Raw genomic sequence first — 18,898 nt, forward strand, 5'->3', positions numbered from 1 at the left:
TTGAGACCTAGATTTCCATCTAGGTTGCACCTCCTACAATGTTGAGACGAGTGTTGTAGGTATGGCAAGTTAAATCAATGTGTATAAATCTCTTATACGCTCAAAGCTGAAGCTACAAACTTCTGTCTGGGGGGCACTAATACTTCAAATTAAATAATATGTAAATCAGAAGATACCTATGAAGTATTAATATATAAATAAACAATTTGCATGGGTACATGTAGGCAATCACTGGCACAAGCCCACGTATGCCCCCACTACTACGTGTGAAGGGCTTAGCCATTTGATAAACACACCTCAACCTTGTGGTGATTGGCAAATTCAACCCCAATAATATCTTCCTTAAGGGGCGTTTGATTGGTCTGGAATTTTGAATCTGGAATCAAAATTTCACCCGAAAATGAAATGGGAATTCCCATCCAATTCTAATTTCTGCCTGTGTTTGATAACTTGGAATCTTGATTTCAGAATTGAAAACGTCTTGTTTGATTGAAATAGAATCAAAATTTTGGGCTTGGGAGACCATTGGATTCACGTAAACTGCTGCAGCCTTCTAACTTAACGCACAACCCTATTAGCAATTTAAAAATCCAACAAAAAAATAGCTATGATAAAATTAATCATAAAATAATATTGAAATAGCATGATATCACATAGACATTGTCTCAGTCTCTCTTTTCGGAGCCTTTTCCCCTTTGCTTGCATTCGTTGGTATGCCTCTTCCATGTGGTTGCACAATGGTGAATCACCTCTTGGGACCAATTAGAATTGGATTCACAGGTCCCCCCCTTTTTTTTTTTAACTTTTGCTGCACTTTTTTCCATTTTTGATGAGCAACCAAACAATATTGGTCATATATCTGCCCATGACAGTTTTGATCACTATGTTCTGTAGCGAGCATGGAAGTGTGAAAGATCTGGTACTATAAGTTGTTGCATAAATTCCAGTTAATGGAAGATTCTTACATTTGAATTAAGTTGGTAACTGTGTTCGATTTCGTTTCTGCAACCTTGCTTTGGAAGTGGATGCATAAATCCGAGATTTTGTGTTTCTGCACCCGGAGGCAGAGCTAAATATGGGCTGGTGTGGGAAGCAGGGCCGGTATTTTGGCCTCTTCATAGAAAATTTCTAGCTCTGCTATGGTGGGCAGTTGCCCACACCAGCTCCTCAAGGTTTCTTTATCATTAGATTAATATATTTAAATATTTGTTATATTATGTATATGGTGCCGCTGTTGATATGAAAATCCAGAAATTTTTTCTGGCTCGGCCACTGTCTGCATCTGCCAAGGAAATTAAGGTGCCTTGAGAAAAATAAAAGGCCTATATGCTTCTCCTGTTACGAAGCCAATAAGCTCACAGAATCTAGGGATTCAAATGCCTGGGTTCACCAAACAACAGCTCTGCCCGTTTGGCCACCTGAAGATCGGGCTTCAATTGTTCAAGAGAAAAAAAAAAACGAGAATTCAGTACCCAACCTTACATCTCTTTACCATAAACGGTAAGAGTTTGCCTTTCTCCAACTTATTTGTAAAGGAAAAAATGTTGGATATAAGACAAATTAACTATGTATAAAAGAAAAATTCTTATATTCTAAATTACGGCTCTACAAAATATTAAACCAGATCTGAGCAACGCTTAGGAAAGATCACACCGCGTGCATTTGTGAGGTTCAAACAATAATAACTTTAAAGCAAGAATATAGTTGGAGAATCAAACTATTCAGTCGCGGACTTGGATCCACACAGTGAAACCCAACTGGCTAATTGTGAAGCGTGTGATACATGATCATGTTCGATAACTCATTAAGATTGTTACTGTCCGGTGATTATGCTCCAAAATTTGGGATAGATTTATAGAATATTATGTTACAGGGTTCCATAAATTTACACCAATTTTTGGACAATTTCAATAGAGTAACAATTTGTTAGTGATGCCAAACAGCTTCTAAGTGTCTCTTTTTGAAGACACTAAATATCAGAATTACATTCCCATTTCAAACTCTCCACTTGTAATATTAGATCCAAGATACCTATCATGAACATCCGTAATGTCATAGCTTCTTCTTAGACCAACTTAAAGAAGTCGACCTAACTAATTTAAGTGCTGTTCAAAGTGCACCTACCGAATTTGGCTGTAGTTCATCAATAGGCTAGATTACGGTTAAAGACATTAATGGAAATTAATGAGCACGAGAAGATCCAAATTTTGAAGATGGCTTAACCATTTATGCTCGTCCATTCAATTTTGGTTTCAATTTGATCCAAGCTAAACTGGAAGAGCAAAATGGGTATTTCATTAGCACGTTAAGGTATGTACGTGTTATGAGGATCACAAACATAAACAACTGAACATGGATCAGCCACCTCTGATCCACTGGCTCGGATCAATTACCATCCCTAAATTCAGGCCGCTCATAAGCCGGGACGAGCCGCCGAGAATTCTGGGTTCCGACCACGGATCAAGGTGCATCTCTCTGTCTGGTTAAAGGCCTCCCACTGATCACAGTAGAAAAGGACGGATCGTCCTTGATATTTTTAGAAGATGGAAGGTCGTTTCCTCAACAGCGAGGAGCAACCACCCCATTGCCCGTCCACCGTAGATGACGACATAGCCTTTCTTTTTTAGCATCCGACGATTGTAAGAAAATAAAGAAGAGATGATGGCAGGGATCCGAAGCTAAGAAATAAAATGAGGAGTTGAGGCTACCAAGAGAGAGGGGAGATCATCTCCCCTTCCTTCATCGACAGACGTCACATAGTATTTTCATGCTCGTAGACTTGATATGGTTTTGGTGTTTGTCTTCCCTGTGGACAAGAAGAGGATTCCCCCGTCCTTCCCATCACGAAAATTTTGATCAAATCCGTAGTTTCTCACTTGTCTTTTCTCGACCTCTTGCCAGAGAAAAAGAGGAACCAGACAAAAAGAGGAGAGTATTGAAGGCATGGATCCCAGATACCCTTACTATCCCCAGCCTTATCCCGCTCAAGGTCTGATTCTTCCATTGCTTTACCCGTTTGTTTCGTTTCATCTGTTGGTTTTCCCTCACGGGATGAGGGAACTACAGAGACTTATCGTTTGCGGGAATTTTAATTTTTCCAGGTTATTACCAAGGGCCTCCTGTTATGGCGCCTCCCCAGTACGCAGCTCCGCCACCGAGGAGTGATCGAGGGTGTCTCGAAGGATGGTACAAGCCATATTCTTCACCTTTGGTTTTTTCTTCTTGATCTGTTTCGATTCTGTTTCACCATTGAAATGTTTGGTTTGTCCCTTGATGGGCAGCCTCGCAATGCTCTGTTGCTGCTGCTTGATCGACGAGTGCTGCTGTGATCCAGAAATCATATTCGTGAGCTGATGACAACTTGCTGTGATATATGGAGATTGAAATGGTTTTAGCACCTGTCTCTTGTCTTCCTTTTCTGCTTCTTCTTCTTCTTCTCCTTCTTCTTCTACAGTTCTTAAAGTATGTACGTGTTATGAGGTCTCCAGATCTATGAAAAAAGTTTCTTAGTCTGTGTCATACGCTTTTCACGTTATTGAAGACCGCATTGTGTTTGTGTTCGTCTCTCGATTCTCGTGGCATTCTGCTCGTTCCCGCAAGGATGGAGACTCAATTCGGAGCATGCAACGTTATATCTCTCTCTTTCCACATATATATATATAGATCAATACATAAATATTGAACAAGTCTAATACATGTAATGAAAGAATGGTCTGAATTTTCTGTCGGACTTCAAGGGAGTGCAACTAAAAATGCAAAACTTTTCATCTGAATTAACCCACCGAAAGCAAATGTTCAGCGATTAAGCTACACTTATGACTTTGATATCTCGTTGGAGGAGATTTTACGAGATTGATACCGAAGGTGCATCGCTTGACATGGACTCATAAGACTTGTAGAAGAAGAAAATTTCTAAAATAATTGACGAACTGAGGACTACCACGAAAAAGCTGGAGAGCTAATTAGATCTTTCCACTATATTATGGAAGAGATTGTTGAGCATTTGACTATGGCGGAGTTAGTGATTTACGGAAATTGGTCACGAACATGGATATTAGTGGTTGAGGAAGGGCACTCATATGTAAATATATAAAAATATATACTTCTACATAAATTTTCGAAAGTTAGGGGGCACACATCCCCCCCGGTGTATATGTGCAAACAGTATTACCTGCTTAGCATTCCTTCAAGGAAACAAATACCATTTGGTAGGCTTTTAAATAGTTCGCAAGATCTGATTATTGACCCGAAACTGGATTCATCTAGTCTGATGCAGTATAGTAAAATGGATCCGAATTATAACGGGATTCAAACTTGGGTATATGCTTTATGAATCTGAATCTACATTTGAGTTTGAAGTCCACAAAGAATCTGGCCTGATTATGCATAAAGGTCAAATCTTTCCCTGTCAAATCCGAGTTTGGTTTCAAAATTTCAGGTTTGAATTCTAATCAGTGCTGGAGCTCGATTAATTGGATATGGTTAATGGTGGAACCTATTCAAGTTTGCATATTGAACTCGACTCCCTAGCCCTTTCAATTTGACATTCCTATTATATCCGTTTTGGGCTCTCACTACTTTAGGCTGATGATCGATCTCTCCCTTCCCTTCTTCTCCGCAGTGTTGAGCTCGACTTCCCTCAATTTTAAATTGTAAAAATGTGTCAACCTTGAATAAGAGGGCCTGTTTGGTTGGAAGGAAAGGGAGAGAAAGGAAGGGATTCAGCAATCAATCCTTTGTTTGGTTGACTAATTAGAAATGAGGGAAATGGAGAAAGTCTGGAAAGGAAATGAGAGAAGAACAAAAGTACTGACTGCCCACAATACCCCTTCACATTTTTTTCTTCAACAAAAAAAAAAAGAGGAAGGGCCGAGGCCTTATCTCCTGCTGTGCGAGAAACAGACTTGCTCGTCCCCATCGGCTGCTCCGACACCCATTTTCTAAAGGTATGTTCTTCTTTGGGGTCAATCTATTAGGAAGAGGGCTACATAGTTATGGTTCATTCACATTACAGAGACCGAGCCTCCTCCCCGTCCTCTCTCTCTTCTTCACGACGATGGAGGCATGTGGTCACTTTCCTCATTTGATAGTCCTGAAATGCTGAAGTTCTTCCTTGTTTTGGCATAGAGGCAAGATCGCAGCGAGGCCACGAAGCAAGAGGGCGGAAAAAGCTTGTTTATAATTGAAAATTACATCTTATGTTTTTTGCATCCTTTTACTTTTCTTTCTATCCAAAGAAGCTTTTATAATCACTTATTTCCTTTTCTTTCCTTTTCATTTCATTCATTTCTTTTTCCTTTTTCTTTTTTTCCCTCCCTTTCCTTCCCTTCCTTCTCCTTTTTTTTCCCTCCAATCTTTCCGTCCAAACAGGGTAAGATTGAGTGCCACCTGCTAATGTATTGATATCTTTTTATTAATTAACAGAAGGACTCTGACGTCGTCGTTCAGTCTTTCACTTTTGTGCAAGAAATATGGGAAGTCTGGGACGAGTTTTTCAAGCAAATTTATTCGTTAACGACACCTCTTCCGAGTTGAATCCTCGTGATCTACCAAAATCCAAACCATTCTCAGCCGTAACATTGTTTAATAAAAATTTGAATAGATCAGGTGATCTAATAGATCACTCTTTCAGAAGGGATCTGTCACTACCTTCGTCGTTTATTTCTTCAATGATAAGAAGATTCATTATAGCTGCGAGTTTACCTTTGGGGAGTCATCATTCCCAGTGAAATCCGTCAAATACTGGCATATTATTAATAAGAATGTGGCGTTTTTTCACGAAAAATTCTGAGACGAACACATCTGCTCCGAGTTCCATGAGGTGGCCTTCGTTCTTCCTCCTACTGGTGTGGTATTGAGGGAAGATGGCGTCTCCGTCGCCTTCTCTTCCTCTTGCGGGAATGCTGGAGCTCCGTCCACTGGGCCAGACGGGTCTGATGGTCAGCGCCTTGGGGTTCGGTGCGTCACCTCTCGGAGGTGTCTTCGGCACCGTCTCCGAGCAAGACGCCATCGACTCCGTCCGCGAGGCTTTTCGTCTGGGCATCAACTTCTTCGACACCTCCCCGTAACTAAACCAACCTCTCTCTCGTTGTACTTTATCTTTCTCCTTTGATTTTTTCTATGGAGCTTTTTTCCGTTTTTCCTGCCTTGCTTTCTGTTTGATATTGTGAGGGCTGAATTCAGCATCGTCGACGCCCTTTTCCTTTGTTAAACAATTTTTGGTTGTTCTAACAACGGGAATAAGATTTCCAGATATTATGGAGGAACTTTGTCGGAGAAAATGTTAGGGAAGGCTCTCCGAGCACTCGGAGTTCCGAGAGAAAGCTTCGTGATCTCCACCAAGTGCGGCCGTTACGCCGATGGCTTCGATTTTAGCGCAGAGAGGGTGACCCGGAGCATCGACGAGAGCTTGGCTCGGTTGAATCTCGACTACGTTGATATCCTGCATTGCCATGATATCGAGTTTGGGTCCCTTGATCAGGTATTCACGGATGTTATACTTTCTTTCATTTCAGTTATATTCTGCTCTGGACAACGAAAAAATTGCACATTCTTTTTCTCCTTCGGCCAATTTTGCGTGTTATTGGTTATTATTTGCTCTTATTTTTGTGGTCATGGCATCAACTGGTGTAAGTTGTCATGTTCCACAGTTTCCCTGCTACTGCTGCCCGAACAATAATGCGGTACAGTACCTAATCTTTGAAAGCAATAGGGGTGCAAAGGTGGGAGTTTTGGCTGTAAATGAATTCAACCTTACCCGTTATCCACATATTTTAGTTGGTTTGAATCCAATCTGTCCGTATGACTGTAACCTGAACCTCTCCCCTATGTTCTGGGGTGCTGGAGAGGAGCAGGATGAAGATGGTCTTATAATTTTTGGAAGAAGATGCAATCTTAGCACACGAATCATTGGTTGCACTTGACCGTTCAGAAAACTCTAACATTGCACCAAGCAATGGCCCTAAGGCCTCATCAGTAGCTCCTTATCAAAAGTTTATGATGTAAAATAAATTGCCAGAGAAACAAAAAAAAGTGTGAACAGAAGTACTTGTATTCCACATTTTGACACTATGGTCTTGTACTCTTGTTCGTTCCCAGTTGAAGAAGTTCCGGTTGCAAAATATATGAAGTCCTCCTAGATCTGAATAAGCTTGGCATGGTTTTCATTTAACTGAATTTTGGGTTGTATTTTAACAGGTTGTTAACGAGACTATTCCTGCTCTTATAAAGCTCAAAAAGGCTGGAAAGACACGGTTTATTGGAATCACTGGCCTCCCTTTGGGGATCTTCACTAATGTTCTCGACAGGATTCCACCTGGTTCCATTGATGTTGTCCTATCATATTGTCATTACAGCATTAATGACACCAGTCTGGAAGATTTGCTACCATATTTGAAGAGCAAAGGTATAGGTATAATTACTGCTTCTCCCCTTGCAATGGGACTCCTCACGGAGAATGGGCCACCTGAATGGCATCCTGCATCAGCGGAGCTGAAGGTAAGGTAGTGCGTGCTATTATTGGACTTTAAAAGTATGCACTTCTCTTACTTTCAACGTAATATAGGACTACATTTTTGAGGATTTCAGTATGACACTATGATAATTTCTTGTTACTGTCCAGCACGTCTATGTCTCCCAGTATGTAGATGTACTGACAGTTTAGAGACATTTTTTTGTATTTTGTGCTTTCCTTTTTTGCCACTATTAGTGTTATCCTCAAAAATCTTGTTGATTCATTGGAAATTTGGAAATTGTTAAGGGCCCTTCTTCCCTGTTTAGGTTTTGATACGTTTTACCAAAAAATCTGGTTGTTCAATGTTCTCCATTGTCTGTTTTGGCGCTAATTTTGTTTTCTCATAGTCTATAATGACTGTTCCTCCTCTAGCATCTTGAAATAAGTCTACGATAGCTTTTTTCTTTGTGTGCATGCTACAAAATCTATAGTTAGCTTGTATGGATACCCTCATCTTCCAACTATCATGGGTTTATGAGTAGAAGCTGGTTGCCTTCTGCAACACTTCCTCTACCGCTCAACTGATATATAAGAACTACATCCAGAGAAGACAAGTTTGTGAATTACTTTCTCAACAGTAAATTTTCCACATATGGTTTTAATAAACGGTGTTGAAGTTGACACATCCCTACTTCATGCAAAACGAAAAGTCCTATGCTGTACATTCGTGCAGTCACCTAATTGTTGGAACAAATCCAAGCATGAATATATGATTAATATCTCCATTCATTAGGTGTTAGTTATCCAGATGTATCATAATAAAACAATCAAACTAGTTTCTTTCATCCATACAACATTTTGTAACAGGATGATGAGATTTTACCTGGGAAACTATTGCCATTGCATCACACTGATGAAACTATTTTCCGATGCTCAAAAAACCGTGGTCCAAGTGACAGGCATTGGAAAAATTGAAGCTTGCCTTAAACTGTGAGAGATGTATGGCATACTCATAGAATTGGATCCTTCTGTCTGGACAACGTCCTGTTCGACATTGTAGTCATTGTAATAAATTGGGGCATTCTGTGGATTTCTGTTGGGATATTCATCCTGAGAAGTTTTGGAATTGTTTTGTCTCATAGTCAGATTTTTTGCTGGATGAGACTTCTAGGAAGCATGCTATATAGAAGTATTCCATGAGCCAGATTTTTAGCTAAGAATGGAATGTGAAGCTAGTTACAATAATTGCAGTATGACAAGCAGTAATCAGAAAGAACGTAAGTTATTTTGCTGTCCACTCTTTAATATGTGTTGTGCTTGTTCCAGCTGTTCAATTATACATTGAGTCGTTGACTTACTAAAAGGTACAGAGTACTAGGTTTAATAGCTCATTCCACTGAAATTTTTTAATTCAGTTAAACACAGAGAATATGTGATCAGCTAAAATTTGGTGACACTACTTTCATCTTCTATGTGAAATTTAGCATGACCATGTTGGCTTCTTTACTTCGTATGTGGTCCACCTCTGGAAATCTGTTCGTGAGGAAGAAAATTTTGTGTTGAGTCTTGCTTTTGCACGCATTACATGATATCGTTGATGCTGTTTGCAGGCTGCTTGCCAAGCTGCAGCAAGTCATTGTAAATCAAAGGGGAAAAACATTTCAAAGTTGGCATTGCAGTATAGTGTAAAGAACAAAGACATTTCTACTGTTCTTGTGGGCATGAACTCTGTCAAGCAGGTTCCACATTCAGTAATCTTATAATTGTGCTTAGTTTAATATTTCTGGACCGCCAATAGATGCTGTCTAGTTTGAGATCATAATCGTTTCTAGCTTATTTTTCACGCGTTCATGTTTCAAATCTATACTCTATAGAGAAGTCTTTTGCCATTCCACTACCATAGAAAATGTATGGCTTATGCTTCACGTTTCTTTTGGTTTCACAATTGGATTGAACCATTGTCAATTTGTCACGTATATTTTGATATTCCAAAAACATCGCGATATTAATTAAAAATGAGAAAAACGAAAAAAAGTGAAAAAAAATGCATGTTGTCAAAAGATAACGTGAAAATACATTTGTCCTGTTTTTCCCCTATTCTTGTTTTTTATCTTTTTCGACATTGATATCATCGTGGATGAAAATTTAAACTTAAATAAAATTATTGCCATCATTTTTATCATTATTAGAACGTTACTTTTAGCATTGGTCTAGCTTATCTTATGTTTTCTTTTAGTTTCTGATTTATTTTATATTTACCTAACATTTGGATTCTTTTTCATTTTCCTGAAATTTTTCCAACTTTGCCAAGAATACTCAAGGAAAACCTCGCCCGTTTAAAACCCAAGAACAATATTTGTGACGATGGTTTGAACTTCTTGTAATTTTTAGTGAGATGTTCAACTGGCCATCTGCTTTTTTGTGCAGTTGAAGGAAACTGCAGGGTAGACGGTAAACAATCTCACTACTTTCAAAGAGTCGGTGATGGGAGATGAGTTTATCTCCCTTTAGCAACACTTTAGATGTTGCTATTGATTTGTGGGATTTCAAAAAGTTTACATGAAGTTATTATCAGCTACCAGATTGTAGGATTGTGTCAAAGTATGGAAATCCAATATTAAGAGTGGTTATGTATTATCCATATGCATGACTAACAGCATTTTTTTTTTCCTAATTTGTAAATTTTACCAAATTCTCAGGTTGAAGAAAACGTTGCTGCTGCTACCGAGATTGGTGAAGAAGCAGATCAGCAGCTTTTGCAGGATGTACAGGATATCTTAAAGCCAGTGAAAGATCAGTCATGGCCTAGTGGTATCCAACAAAGCTAACAGCTTTCTCAGTGCGTGTACTTTCCCGATATTTTCTCTTCATAATTGTTTTGCTTTAATAAAAAGAGAAAACGGTGCCCGCATGTTTCCCATGTTTAAGAAACATGCATTTGTCTCTATGAAATCATGTATTACTTTGTATGCTTTCTGATGATTCTATAAAAACCATTTTCCAATTGGATGGTGCCACTGAGCAAATAACAAACTGCAAAAAGTGACCAAAATTTTTGCTTTATAGCTGGTCGTTCGGTTTATAGATCATCAAATTTCGACAACTGGTATGATAAGTAGATCCATGTAAATGATCGAGACCTGACAATCAACATTCCAAACCATACGGCGTTCGGATGCGGGCGGTAAATGCCTATTTTTTCTACAAGGGCGTTGCCCGTGGCAAGATTTATATAGTAAGTTGGGAATCCCAGACCATCCGTCATTTCAGCCTTCATCAAATGAGAAAGCATAACCTGGTAGGTGAGTGGACAGAGGCTTGTTCTTAAGTTCAACCACTGGGCCAATTGCGGCCACATTCCTCCGGTATTACTCTGCTCACGTGCAGATACATTACTAATTTACTAGGACTCTGCTAGGGCTTTCTGGTCTCTTTCTGGAGCTGTTTGTACGGAAGCGTGCAGAAGCAACTGAAATTCGTGAATAAAGGAGCTGGCATAGATCTTGCCTTGTTGATATGAAGAGATCAGATTGCAGATATATTGTAAATGCTCTGGTGAAGTAATAAAATGCTGGTATGATTAGGCACGGTCTTCATTGTGCCTCATAATGTTGGGTGGGCAAAAGGATTATTTCACCCTAACACCCAACAGGAAAGATGAAACCCCCACCTTTCCTCTCAATGCTCCCATCCCACCAGGATATCACACCCTGCTTTGGGCTTGCTCCACCGCCTGATAGTTTACTCAAGTCAAAAAAGCCCAATTTACCAAGACAGACGGTGTTTATTTGGAAAATTTTCAACTAATTTCGAATCAACGATTATACAGAAATGAGTAACAGTGCAAAGCAATACACAAGATTGTAAGTGGACGACAGACTAATAAAGAAAGAACTATCCATGGAAAAAGTTCCCAGAATTAAGCAAATTTCCAGGTTTTCTTCCCACAATTCCATAAAATTGCCTCAAAAAGCATAAACTACATTAACGCAACTCTTGGCTTAACAAAAGGAGTGGCAAGGGAGAAGAAAAAAAAAATTAAAAAGAAATAAGAAGAGTGTTCTGTAAATCTCAAGCCTCACAAGGTATCAGTCGACAATGCCCAGCCACAGAAGTCTAACCCTGGTTGATCGGATACTGATGACGAGACGATGGCTTGGGTGAGGTGAGGTAAGCAAAACATCTCCCGAAGTTGAGCTCCCTGCATATACTCTTGACGGACAACCAATATCACATGTATGAAAAGAAGACCTAACCACCTTTCTGCTTGAGAGTAATCTTGTCGCCTAGGCTCAGAGCTATTCCTTGTGTCTTGCTTCTGATCCTAATATACCCAGTCAGCTTACCATCTAACTGCTTCTCAATGCTTAAGTTCACCAGTGCATCCTCTCCAAAGACACTTTTAGCATAAAGATTAGCAGCCAAGTATCCACAATCACCCTCTAGTGCACACCTACAGCCAGCAATAACAACACCCAAAGGTTCAGCACTCATTTTAGCTGAGAAAGGAAAGAAAATATCAGTGCAGCAAGACTTCAAGAGTTACATCCAGACTAGTGTCGTTAACACAAAGAAAGCATACACGTATCAGCATATAAATAAAATGACCAAACATACAATTTTTTCAAAAATGAATTGTGTGGTCTCCAAGCTGAACTAACCGCATTTAATCAGCAAAAATAAAAAATAAGGAATACGGACTGCCACTCAAAGACTAAATGCCACTTGGGAGTCAACAAGCTCAAGAACAATTATCAAATCTGATCTCTCTGATTTATCTGTGCCAATCTTTTTGTGAAAGAATTTAGACAAGTTGATGGATATGATAAGCAGTGCGAAAAACTGAGGGACATTAATCTTGGAGTTTGGAAATTAGGCAGGAAATTTCTTTAATCTAATCCATGCATAGTTTTAGGAAAAAAAATATGTCGGAAACAGGAAAAAGAAATTTCATTATAGCCGAGCAGAGCACCATTTATGTCCTTGTCCAATCAGCAGTTGAAAAATTTGTGCATTTTCTTGCAACAGATAATGAGGACATGCCTATATAAAGCTCAGTAATTTCTTCAATTCCAAAAAACTCAAGAAGATTGACCAGAGAGGAACTCACGGTGGTGTTAGACATTTCATATTTGTAGACTTAACAATGTGATCAAGGAATTCTTTCTCGTCCAGAATTACAGTGTTCACAGCCACCTGCCATCAGCACAAGATAGTATAAATGAATCAAAACATGGCAGTAAAAATGAATCAAAACATGGCAACACCAAAATAAGTCTTTGATCTGCATCTTAAGTTCCAGGTTTGCATTATAACTAGGTTCCCTATCCCATATTACCAGAAGAAAAGAAAAAGGCAGAAGCTTTGAGAAATTATCTCCTCCAATCTACAAAAACATAGTGCTACCTTGTTTTCCCACTCAAACTCTGCCCACATGGTCCGGAACGCCACATCAGCACAAGTAGCAGGAGATATGTAGTCCATGATATCAATGTGGATGTCATTGAGGACCACAACAGTACGATCGAGCACATTAGTTGTTTCGTAAACAATGTTACCAAAGATCACACCAGTTTCAGTGGAAGAGACTTTTATGTTAGCACGGATCTGTTTGCTTGACTCAGGTGCCAAGGTGTAATTTTGAGGGCGCTCAACAAGTTTAAGGTCCCCCATTGTTGCGAGCTCCAAACATAAGTTCTGCAATGTTTCTTTGGTCCGGTTTATAATTGTGACATCAAGAACAATATCGTACTGATGTACAGTTACATAAGCTTCTGCATAAACAGGGTCGCTAAATCCTGTTAGTTGAAGAATTCTGTTCAGTTTGTTGACATCATCCCCATCCTTTGTGAATTCTCCTGTGGCCCTCTTGAGATCATCCTGCACTTCATCTTCCAATTCAAGCTGGCTCATCCCCTGCAAAAAATAATCAACATTTATAAATGTCATCATATTGCGTGGGACGAACCAATTAACATCTAAAAATGTTGTTCAACAGAGATATACCACCCTCGAGGACTTAAAGGTGCCATAATGCTTCAAACAGAAACAACTTAAGAAACTCGGAACCTAGTTTCTACTAACACCTTTTCATTGACAGATACAAAAATCTAGCAAAAATAAAGCTATAAAATAGTACAAATAAGTGGACACAAAGAGAGAACTACGTTTTTTATCTTCATAAAGAGAAATATGGACAAATGCTAAATCCAGTCCAGAAATGAACCAGCAAGCTCAAGCAATTCATGGTAAATAAGGAAGCAAAGAGGTCAAATATTAAATATGCAGGTCAATGAACAGAAAGTGCCTGGTACATGGATATGAATATATCCCTGGGATTCAAAGGTCCAAGGAAACAGACAGACAGTTAATGAAGACATCTGACAGATACTCAAGTTTTGTCTAAAACAAGTCAGCCACAATGTTAAGAAATGCCTTATCAGCATAGACAGCCCACAAATTTATCCAACTTTTTACAATTTATGAAACACATGTGCAGACTGGTCAAAACACATAGTAAGGGACAATATGCCATCTCCATCAGGTAATAACAATCATTTGACAATTTGACCAACAAATTAAGTTCTCATACCAACAAAAGTATATATGCTGTTTGCTGACATACTTGAAAGAACCAAAACAAAATGAATTGCTAAATAAATAATCAAAAGCTTAGATGGGTTAATTCTGTGGTCCCTTATCTTGAAATGAAGTCTGTGCACTCATGCGAGGTGCCAATCGTCCACTGTAATATTCACTCGGGATATGCTTCAAGATTGCCAAGTTTACTGAGTACAAGATTCATGTGCAGTTTGGCAGGTTGGCAGAAGAATTAATGCAGTATACAGAACACTTTCTCCTGCTACCTAAGGTGGACAGAGAGGGGGCTATCCTTTCATTTTCGCGTTTTTTTTTTTAGTTTTAAACGGCATTTCATTTTCTCGCGTTTTTTTCGAAAATGATGTGTTTTTTGTGACTATGGTAGAAACTATCTTACCTGATTGTACGACTTGCATTTTCTTAGTCACTAGAAACTAGGTTCCGAGTTTCTTAAGTTGTTTCTGTTTGATGCTTGATGCGTTAGATCTCTTGGACCAGTCTGTCCATTTATGCATCCTGCTCAGAGCTGCTGAAATCTTATAAGCATCAAGGATATTTTCTAAGACCCAGAAATGGCTCAAAACATCAAATTTTTTTCTAGGATCAAAAAACACCAATAACTACTAGTACCATGTACTATCAAACTTTCCATCCTGTGGATGCATTTATGCCATCAGGTTATTAGGTTCTGCCATTGTGATTTCAACTAGCGTACAACATACATACATACATAGTTACATACATATTATATATATATATATATATATATATATATATATATATATATATATCTAGAGAGAGAGAGAGAGAGAAAGAGAGATGGATGCTCAGCACATTTGGATTATGAGTATACAAGGTGTCTAGTATATAGGAGGACTTTTACGGTGTGCATAATCACTTCAATGAAGAAGCAGATTTTGGAGGCGTTCACAATTTTTATGGAGATAACAATGTCATCTGCACGAGGGGACAAATGAGGAAGTCAAGATGGGGCTTCATTCAAAGTATATAGGAAGTAAATCGACAATGAGAAGGGTAACTAAGAAAATGCAAGTCGTACAATCAGGTAATACCAATCATGGATAACACACTAAAATAATCTTGCTTAATTATCAAAATACATTTCAGCAGAAAAGAGAAACATGTCAAGGGAACTCTTACCTTTCTGCTTTTCAAATGATAAAAATCAATCAGGTCATCTGGCTGAGCATGCGATACTTGAGCCTTTGCTTTGATCTCTTCTGATTCACGAAACTGCTTATCAGAAAGCATCTTCACAAAACTCTGCCGGCACGATTGCAACCATATCTTTCTAGTGTTGTCACCGGTATTACAAAGTATACGCAAACAGAGGACAATCCTATCATGAGAATCATTGTCAATAGGTTGAGCAAGAACGGAGGACTGACCAAGCTGCAGAATGGAAACCATGATTATGAGAACTCCAGCAGATGCTTTGTTCACTTCAACTTTTGACAAGTGCACCTCTTCCAACCTGAGAACAAGCTTAGTCAACGTACATGCCACAACTGCAGCCAGGAAAAAGTCCCCACTAAGGATCAGAGATCTCAAATTTCCAACTGAAGCTAATGATCCTTGAACAAGCGTTGGTGCTGAAATGGCTGTTTCAGAAGCAGCACTTTGTGTGGCATAGGTTCCATCAGCTAAAATTGCCGGCCTTCTGGAAGAGACTGCAGCTGAATTTGGCTGCTGGGGTTTAGAAGGCAACCCTTTTGCATCTGCAGTCTCTCCATCCTCTGCGACGGTGAAGAAAGGGAGATCGCCTAGACTCTGTTTAATGGTTGTTATGCCATTTTCAACTTCAGATGCTGACAGGCAATACTCGCCGATGATCCAAAGAGCACACGAGCAAACCCGAGATGAACGAATCTGATAGAATGTGTCCAAAAGCCTGGTGATTATTGACACTCTCAGTTTTGGATTCGTTTCAATGATCTCCCTTACAAACAAAATCACATCCATTGCGGAGGAGACATTGCTATCACCCAAGAAATCCATCAAAAGATGCACGACGGTACTGGCCACTTCCGGGAACTTAATTGCACATGAATGGATTGCTTGAACCAGCATCTGCCGGTACTCCCCATTCTTCTCCAATTCCGTGCTCTGAGTCTTCACGACTTCTTTCTTAAGAGTAAGAACTACCTCATCCACATTCCTAGGAGTAATCAACTCTAGTACAATGTCAAGTGTCTTCCTTCGAATGTCCAAATTGGGGCTAGAGAGTGCCCTCAAAATGTCCATGATCATATCTATCATCACTTCCCTATGCGAAGGTTTCAACTCGTTCAACCGGTCAAGAATAATGAGCTTAACGTTGTTATCACTCTGCGAAAGCAGAAGCTGGCAATATGTGTTTGCAGCCGCCCTAATGGCGGTGGGCGCCGAAGAAAGGGAAACGAGTGTACCAGCACATTCATATACAACGGCAGCTGAAGGGGCATTTAAAAGAGAGATAATGATCTTAATATACCTACCCTTTTCGCCGGGATTCGATCTGCAAACCTTTCGGATCAATTCGAGGACGACCATCTGAAGCTGTTCCCCCCAATTGGGCACATTATCCAGGTGACTCAAGAGGTAATTGATCGCCCGATCCTGTGCGCAATTAAACAGCATGAGGAAAGCGTTCCTCTTGGCAGACGGATCTTGTTCTGTTGTCAACGCCCGTTCGATGCCCTCAGGAGCATCCACGAGCAATTGCTCCCCTTGAGGAAGCTTGTAGACGGACATGATAGCCAAAATCGCGTTCCGGCGTACAAACGGATGCCGGTGTTCCAGATTCGCCAGGATGGACGGAATCAGCGGCTCGATGAGTTCGGCCTCGTTCAACCGGCAGAGAAACCGGAGAGTCACCCCACGGATATACTCATTCGGGTGCTGCAGATTGTTCCTCAGGTTCTGGCAGATGAGGATCATCTCGGGCAGGATCTTCCCCTTTGAATCCGTCTTGTCGATTATCTCCAGATACAGAAGCAAGAGCTTCTGCACCGTGTGATCCTCCGAGGGGAGGACGTACCGTACGATCGTGATGAAGAGCTGAGGCAGCGTCTCGCCGTTAAGCAGCATCATGATCGACTTCTTCAGGGCGTCGATCTTCGCATCCACGTCGTTCCCTTCGAGGGCGAGCTTGATCTCGTTGGCGAGGGCCGGAGTTCCGCTGTCGAAGTGGACGAGAAGGCTGCAAGACTTCTCCATTTTCTACAGGCAAAGCCTAATCTCAATTTCCTTGGCAACGCTACCTAGAACTAGAAAGACACAGATCTGAGAAGAACGCTAGATTCCGAACCGCTGAAACTGAGATCTACACGAATGAAATCCAGGAAGTGGCAGACCGGCGACGGCAGATTGGGCTTCTCGTTCATCGAAAATCAAGCATCCGACGAATGGCGAGGTTTTGGAACTTGGAAGCATCCACCGGGCGTCGGGCGAGATCTGAACGGAAGCAGTGGCGGAGAAAACAGCAGAGGGGAGTCGAAGAACGGAAGAACTGAAGCTTTTGACAAGTACACGTCTCTCCGACACTTGAAATTTCGCGATATCTTCAATATATCGCTTGCTGCTCTGAAAATGTCTTTTTCCATCACAATGTTGATTAATTGAAAAAAATATATATAATCTTTGCAATCTTACTATGCATGAGCGTGTTGTTCACTTGAATTTAATTATTATTCGAAACTTAATATATGCTCACAATTTTAGAAATATGCGTACTTTTCTACGAATCTATTGGAATTAATTCACTGGGTTAACTTTTAAATTCTTCGAAAATCATATATTAAAAGTGATGCATAAAAATGTCTCTCATGAAACAGAGTAGATCATGTGTCATCTCTCTTTCGCCCTTCTTTGTCATTTCTATTGTTAGTTTACTCTCATCAGTATAATTACCTTAATATTTTGACAGCTTTGTAAAATCAAATGTATATGGTCTAGTTGTGTTTATTCAAATTTAGTCAATAAGTGAGCCACTGATGGGCTACTCGACTTGTGTGTGTGCGTGTCCTTACACATTGCCTATTAATATGTACATTTATTTATCAATTTTATGACATTCAATTTTGTTTCAACTTTACTCTTCATGTAGACTCATCGACAAAAATCAGTTTGAAAGACCAAATGCATATATCGGATTTTGTAAGGAATCAAAATCAACCTTCCACAAAGTTAAAAATAAGTCAACATATATATGATTTAAAAGGTTTCGTCTTCTTCTTTTTTCACTTAAATAGATTTGGACAATCCAACCTCATTTATGAGGTCAGTTTTTGTGGAAAACGGCCGTTGCTAGTAGTGGGCAGCTCAATATTTGCTACACTACAATACACCCAATTATTTTGCTTTGCGAGATGTTGTAATTATCTGTAATCCTGGTTGGTTTCGTATTAAATACAATACATTCAAGAAGGGGCCAAACCCCCAGCAGGATTGCATTGGAATGTGATCCAATTGTTAAGCGAATAGTCGGATTTGCACTCAATTGGATATCTGGACTACAGCAAGAATTTTTGGAACCGCCATGATTCCCCACCCAAGTGCAGCTTCTGATCACCACATGCGATTTGCTTCAATTGGCTGCAGCAAGATTCATTCACAATTATGCAAAAACTCAACGGTTGGTGGTTGAATATTTTAATGTTTTATTCTAATTCATCCAAAGTTTCCATTCGAATCTGAATGTAGCTTTAATTAAAGTTGAAAAAGAAAACTCGGAAAGCGTTTTCTCATAATCTTTTGTTATTTTTTCTTTTAAATTCAGCTCATTTTCTCAGAATTTCCAGCATCTGAGTGCATTGACGTCGTCATTTTCATCATGTCATTCCT

General features: G+C 39.7%; 3 protein-coding genes across 3 annotated transcripts; 2 read left to right on the forward strand and 1 right to left on the reverse strand.

Moving 5' to 3' along the window:
* The first annotated feature begins 2,595 nt into the window (after positions 1 to 2,595).
* LOC116251392 (uncharacterized) lies at positions 2,596 to 3,519 on the forward strand. The gene is made up of 3 exons (XM_031625642.2): positions 2,596 to 2,989; positions 3,102 to 3,186; positions 3,282 to 3,519. The coding sequence occupies exons 1-3, from the start codon at positions 2,768 to 2,770 to the stop codon at positions 3,308 to 3,310; spliced, it is 336 nt and encodes a 111-aa protein (XP_031481502.1). The 5' UTR covers positions 2,596 to 2,767; the 3' UTR covers positions 3,311 to 3,519.
* Positions 3,520 to 5,672: 2,153 nt separating this feature from the next.
* Positions 5,673 to 10,457, forward strand: LOC116251589 (L-galactose dehydrogenase). The gene is made up of 5 exons (XM_031625946.2): positions 5,673 to 6,064; positions 6,253 to 6,481; positions 7,198 to 7,497; positions 9,064 to 9,192; positions 10,153 to 10,457. The coding sequence occupies exons 1-5, from the start codon at positions 5,865 to 5,867 to the stop codon at positions 10,279 to 10,281; spliced, it is 987 nt and encodes a 328-aa protein (XP_031481806.1). The 5' UTR covers positions 5,673 to 5,864; the 3' UTR covers positions 10,282 to 10,457.
* Positions 10,458 to 11,333: 876 nt separating this feature from the next.
* On the reverse strand, positions 11,334 to 17,588 carry LOC116250519 (coatomer subunit beta-1-like). Its single transcript, XM_031624195.2, has 5 exons — positions 17,364 to 17,588; positions 15,215 to 17,275; positions 12,860 to 13,369; positions 12,564 to 12,649; positions 11,334 to 11,906 (listed from the first exon to the last, which is right to left on the reverse strand). The coding sequence occupies exons 2-5, from the start codon at positions 17,270 to 17,272 to the stop codon at positions 11,705 to 11,707; spliced, it is 2,856 nt and encodes a 951-aa protein (XP_031480055.1). The 5' UTR covers positions 17,273 to 17,275; positions 17,364 to 17,588; the 3' UTR covers positions 11,334 to 11,704.
* Between the last annotated feature and the right edge of the window lie 1,310 nt (positions 17,589 to 18,898).

This window comes from Nymphaea colorata, chromosome 3, assembly GCF_008831285.2.
Source record: "Nymphaea colorata isolate Beijing-Zhang1983 chromosome 3, ASM883128v2, whole genome shotgun sequence".
Lineage (NCBI taxonomy): Eukaryota > Viridiplantae > Streptophyta > Magnoliopsida > Nymphaeales > Nymphaeaceae > Nymphaea > Nymphaea colorata.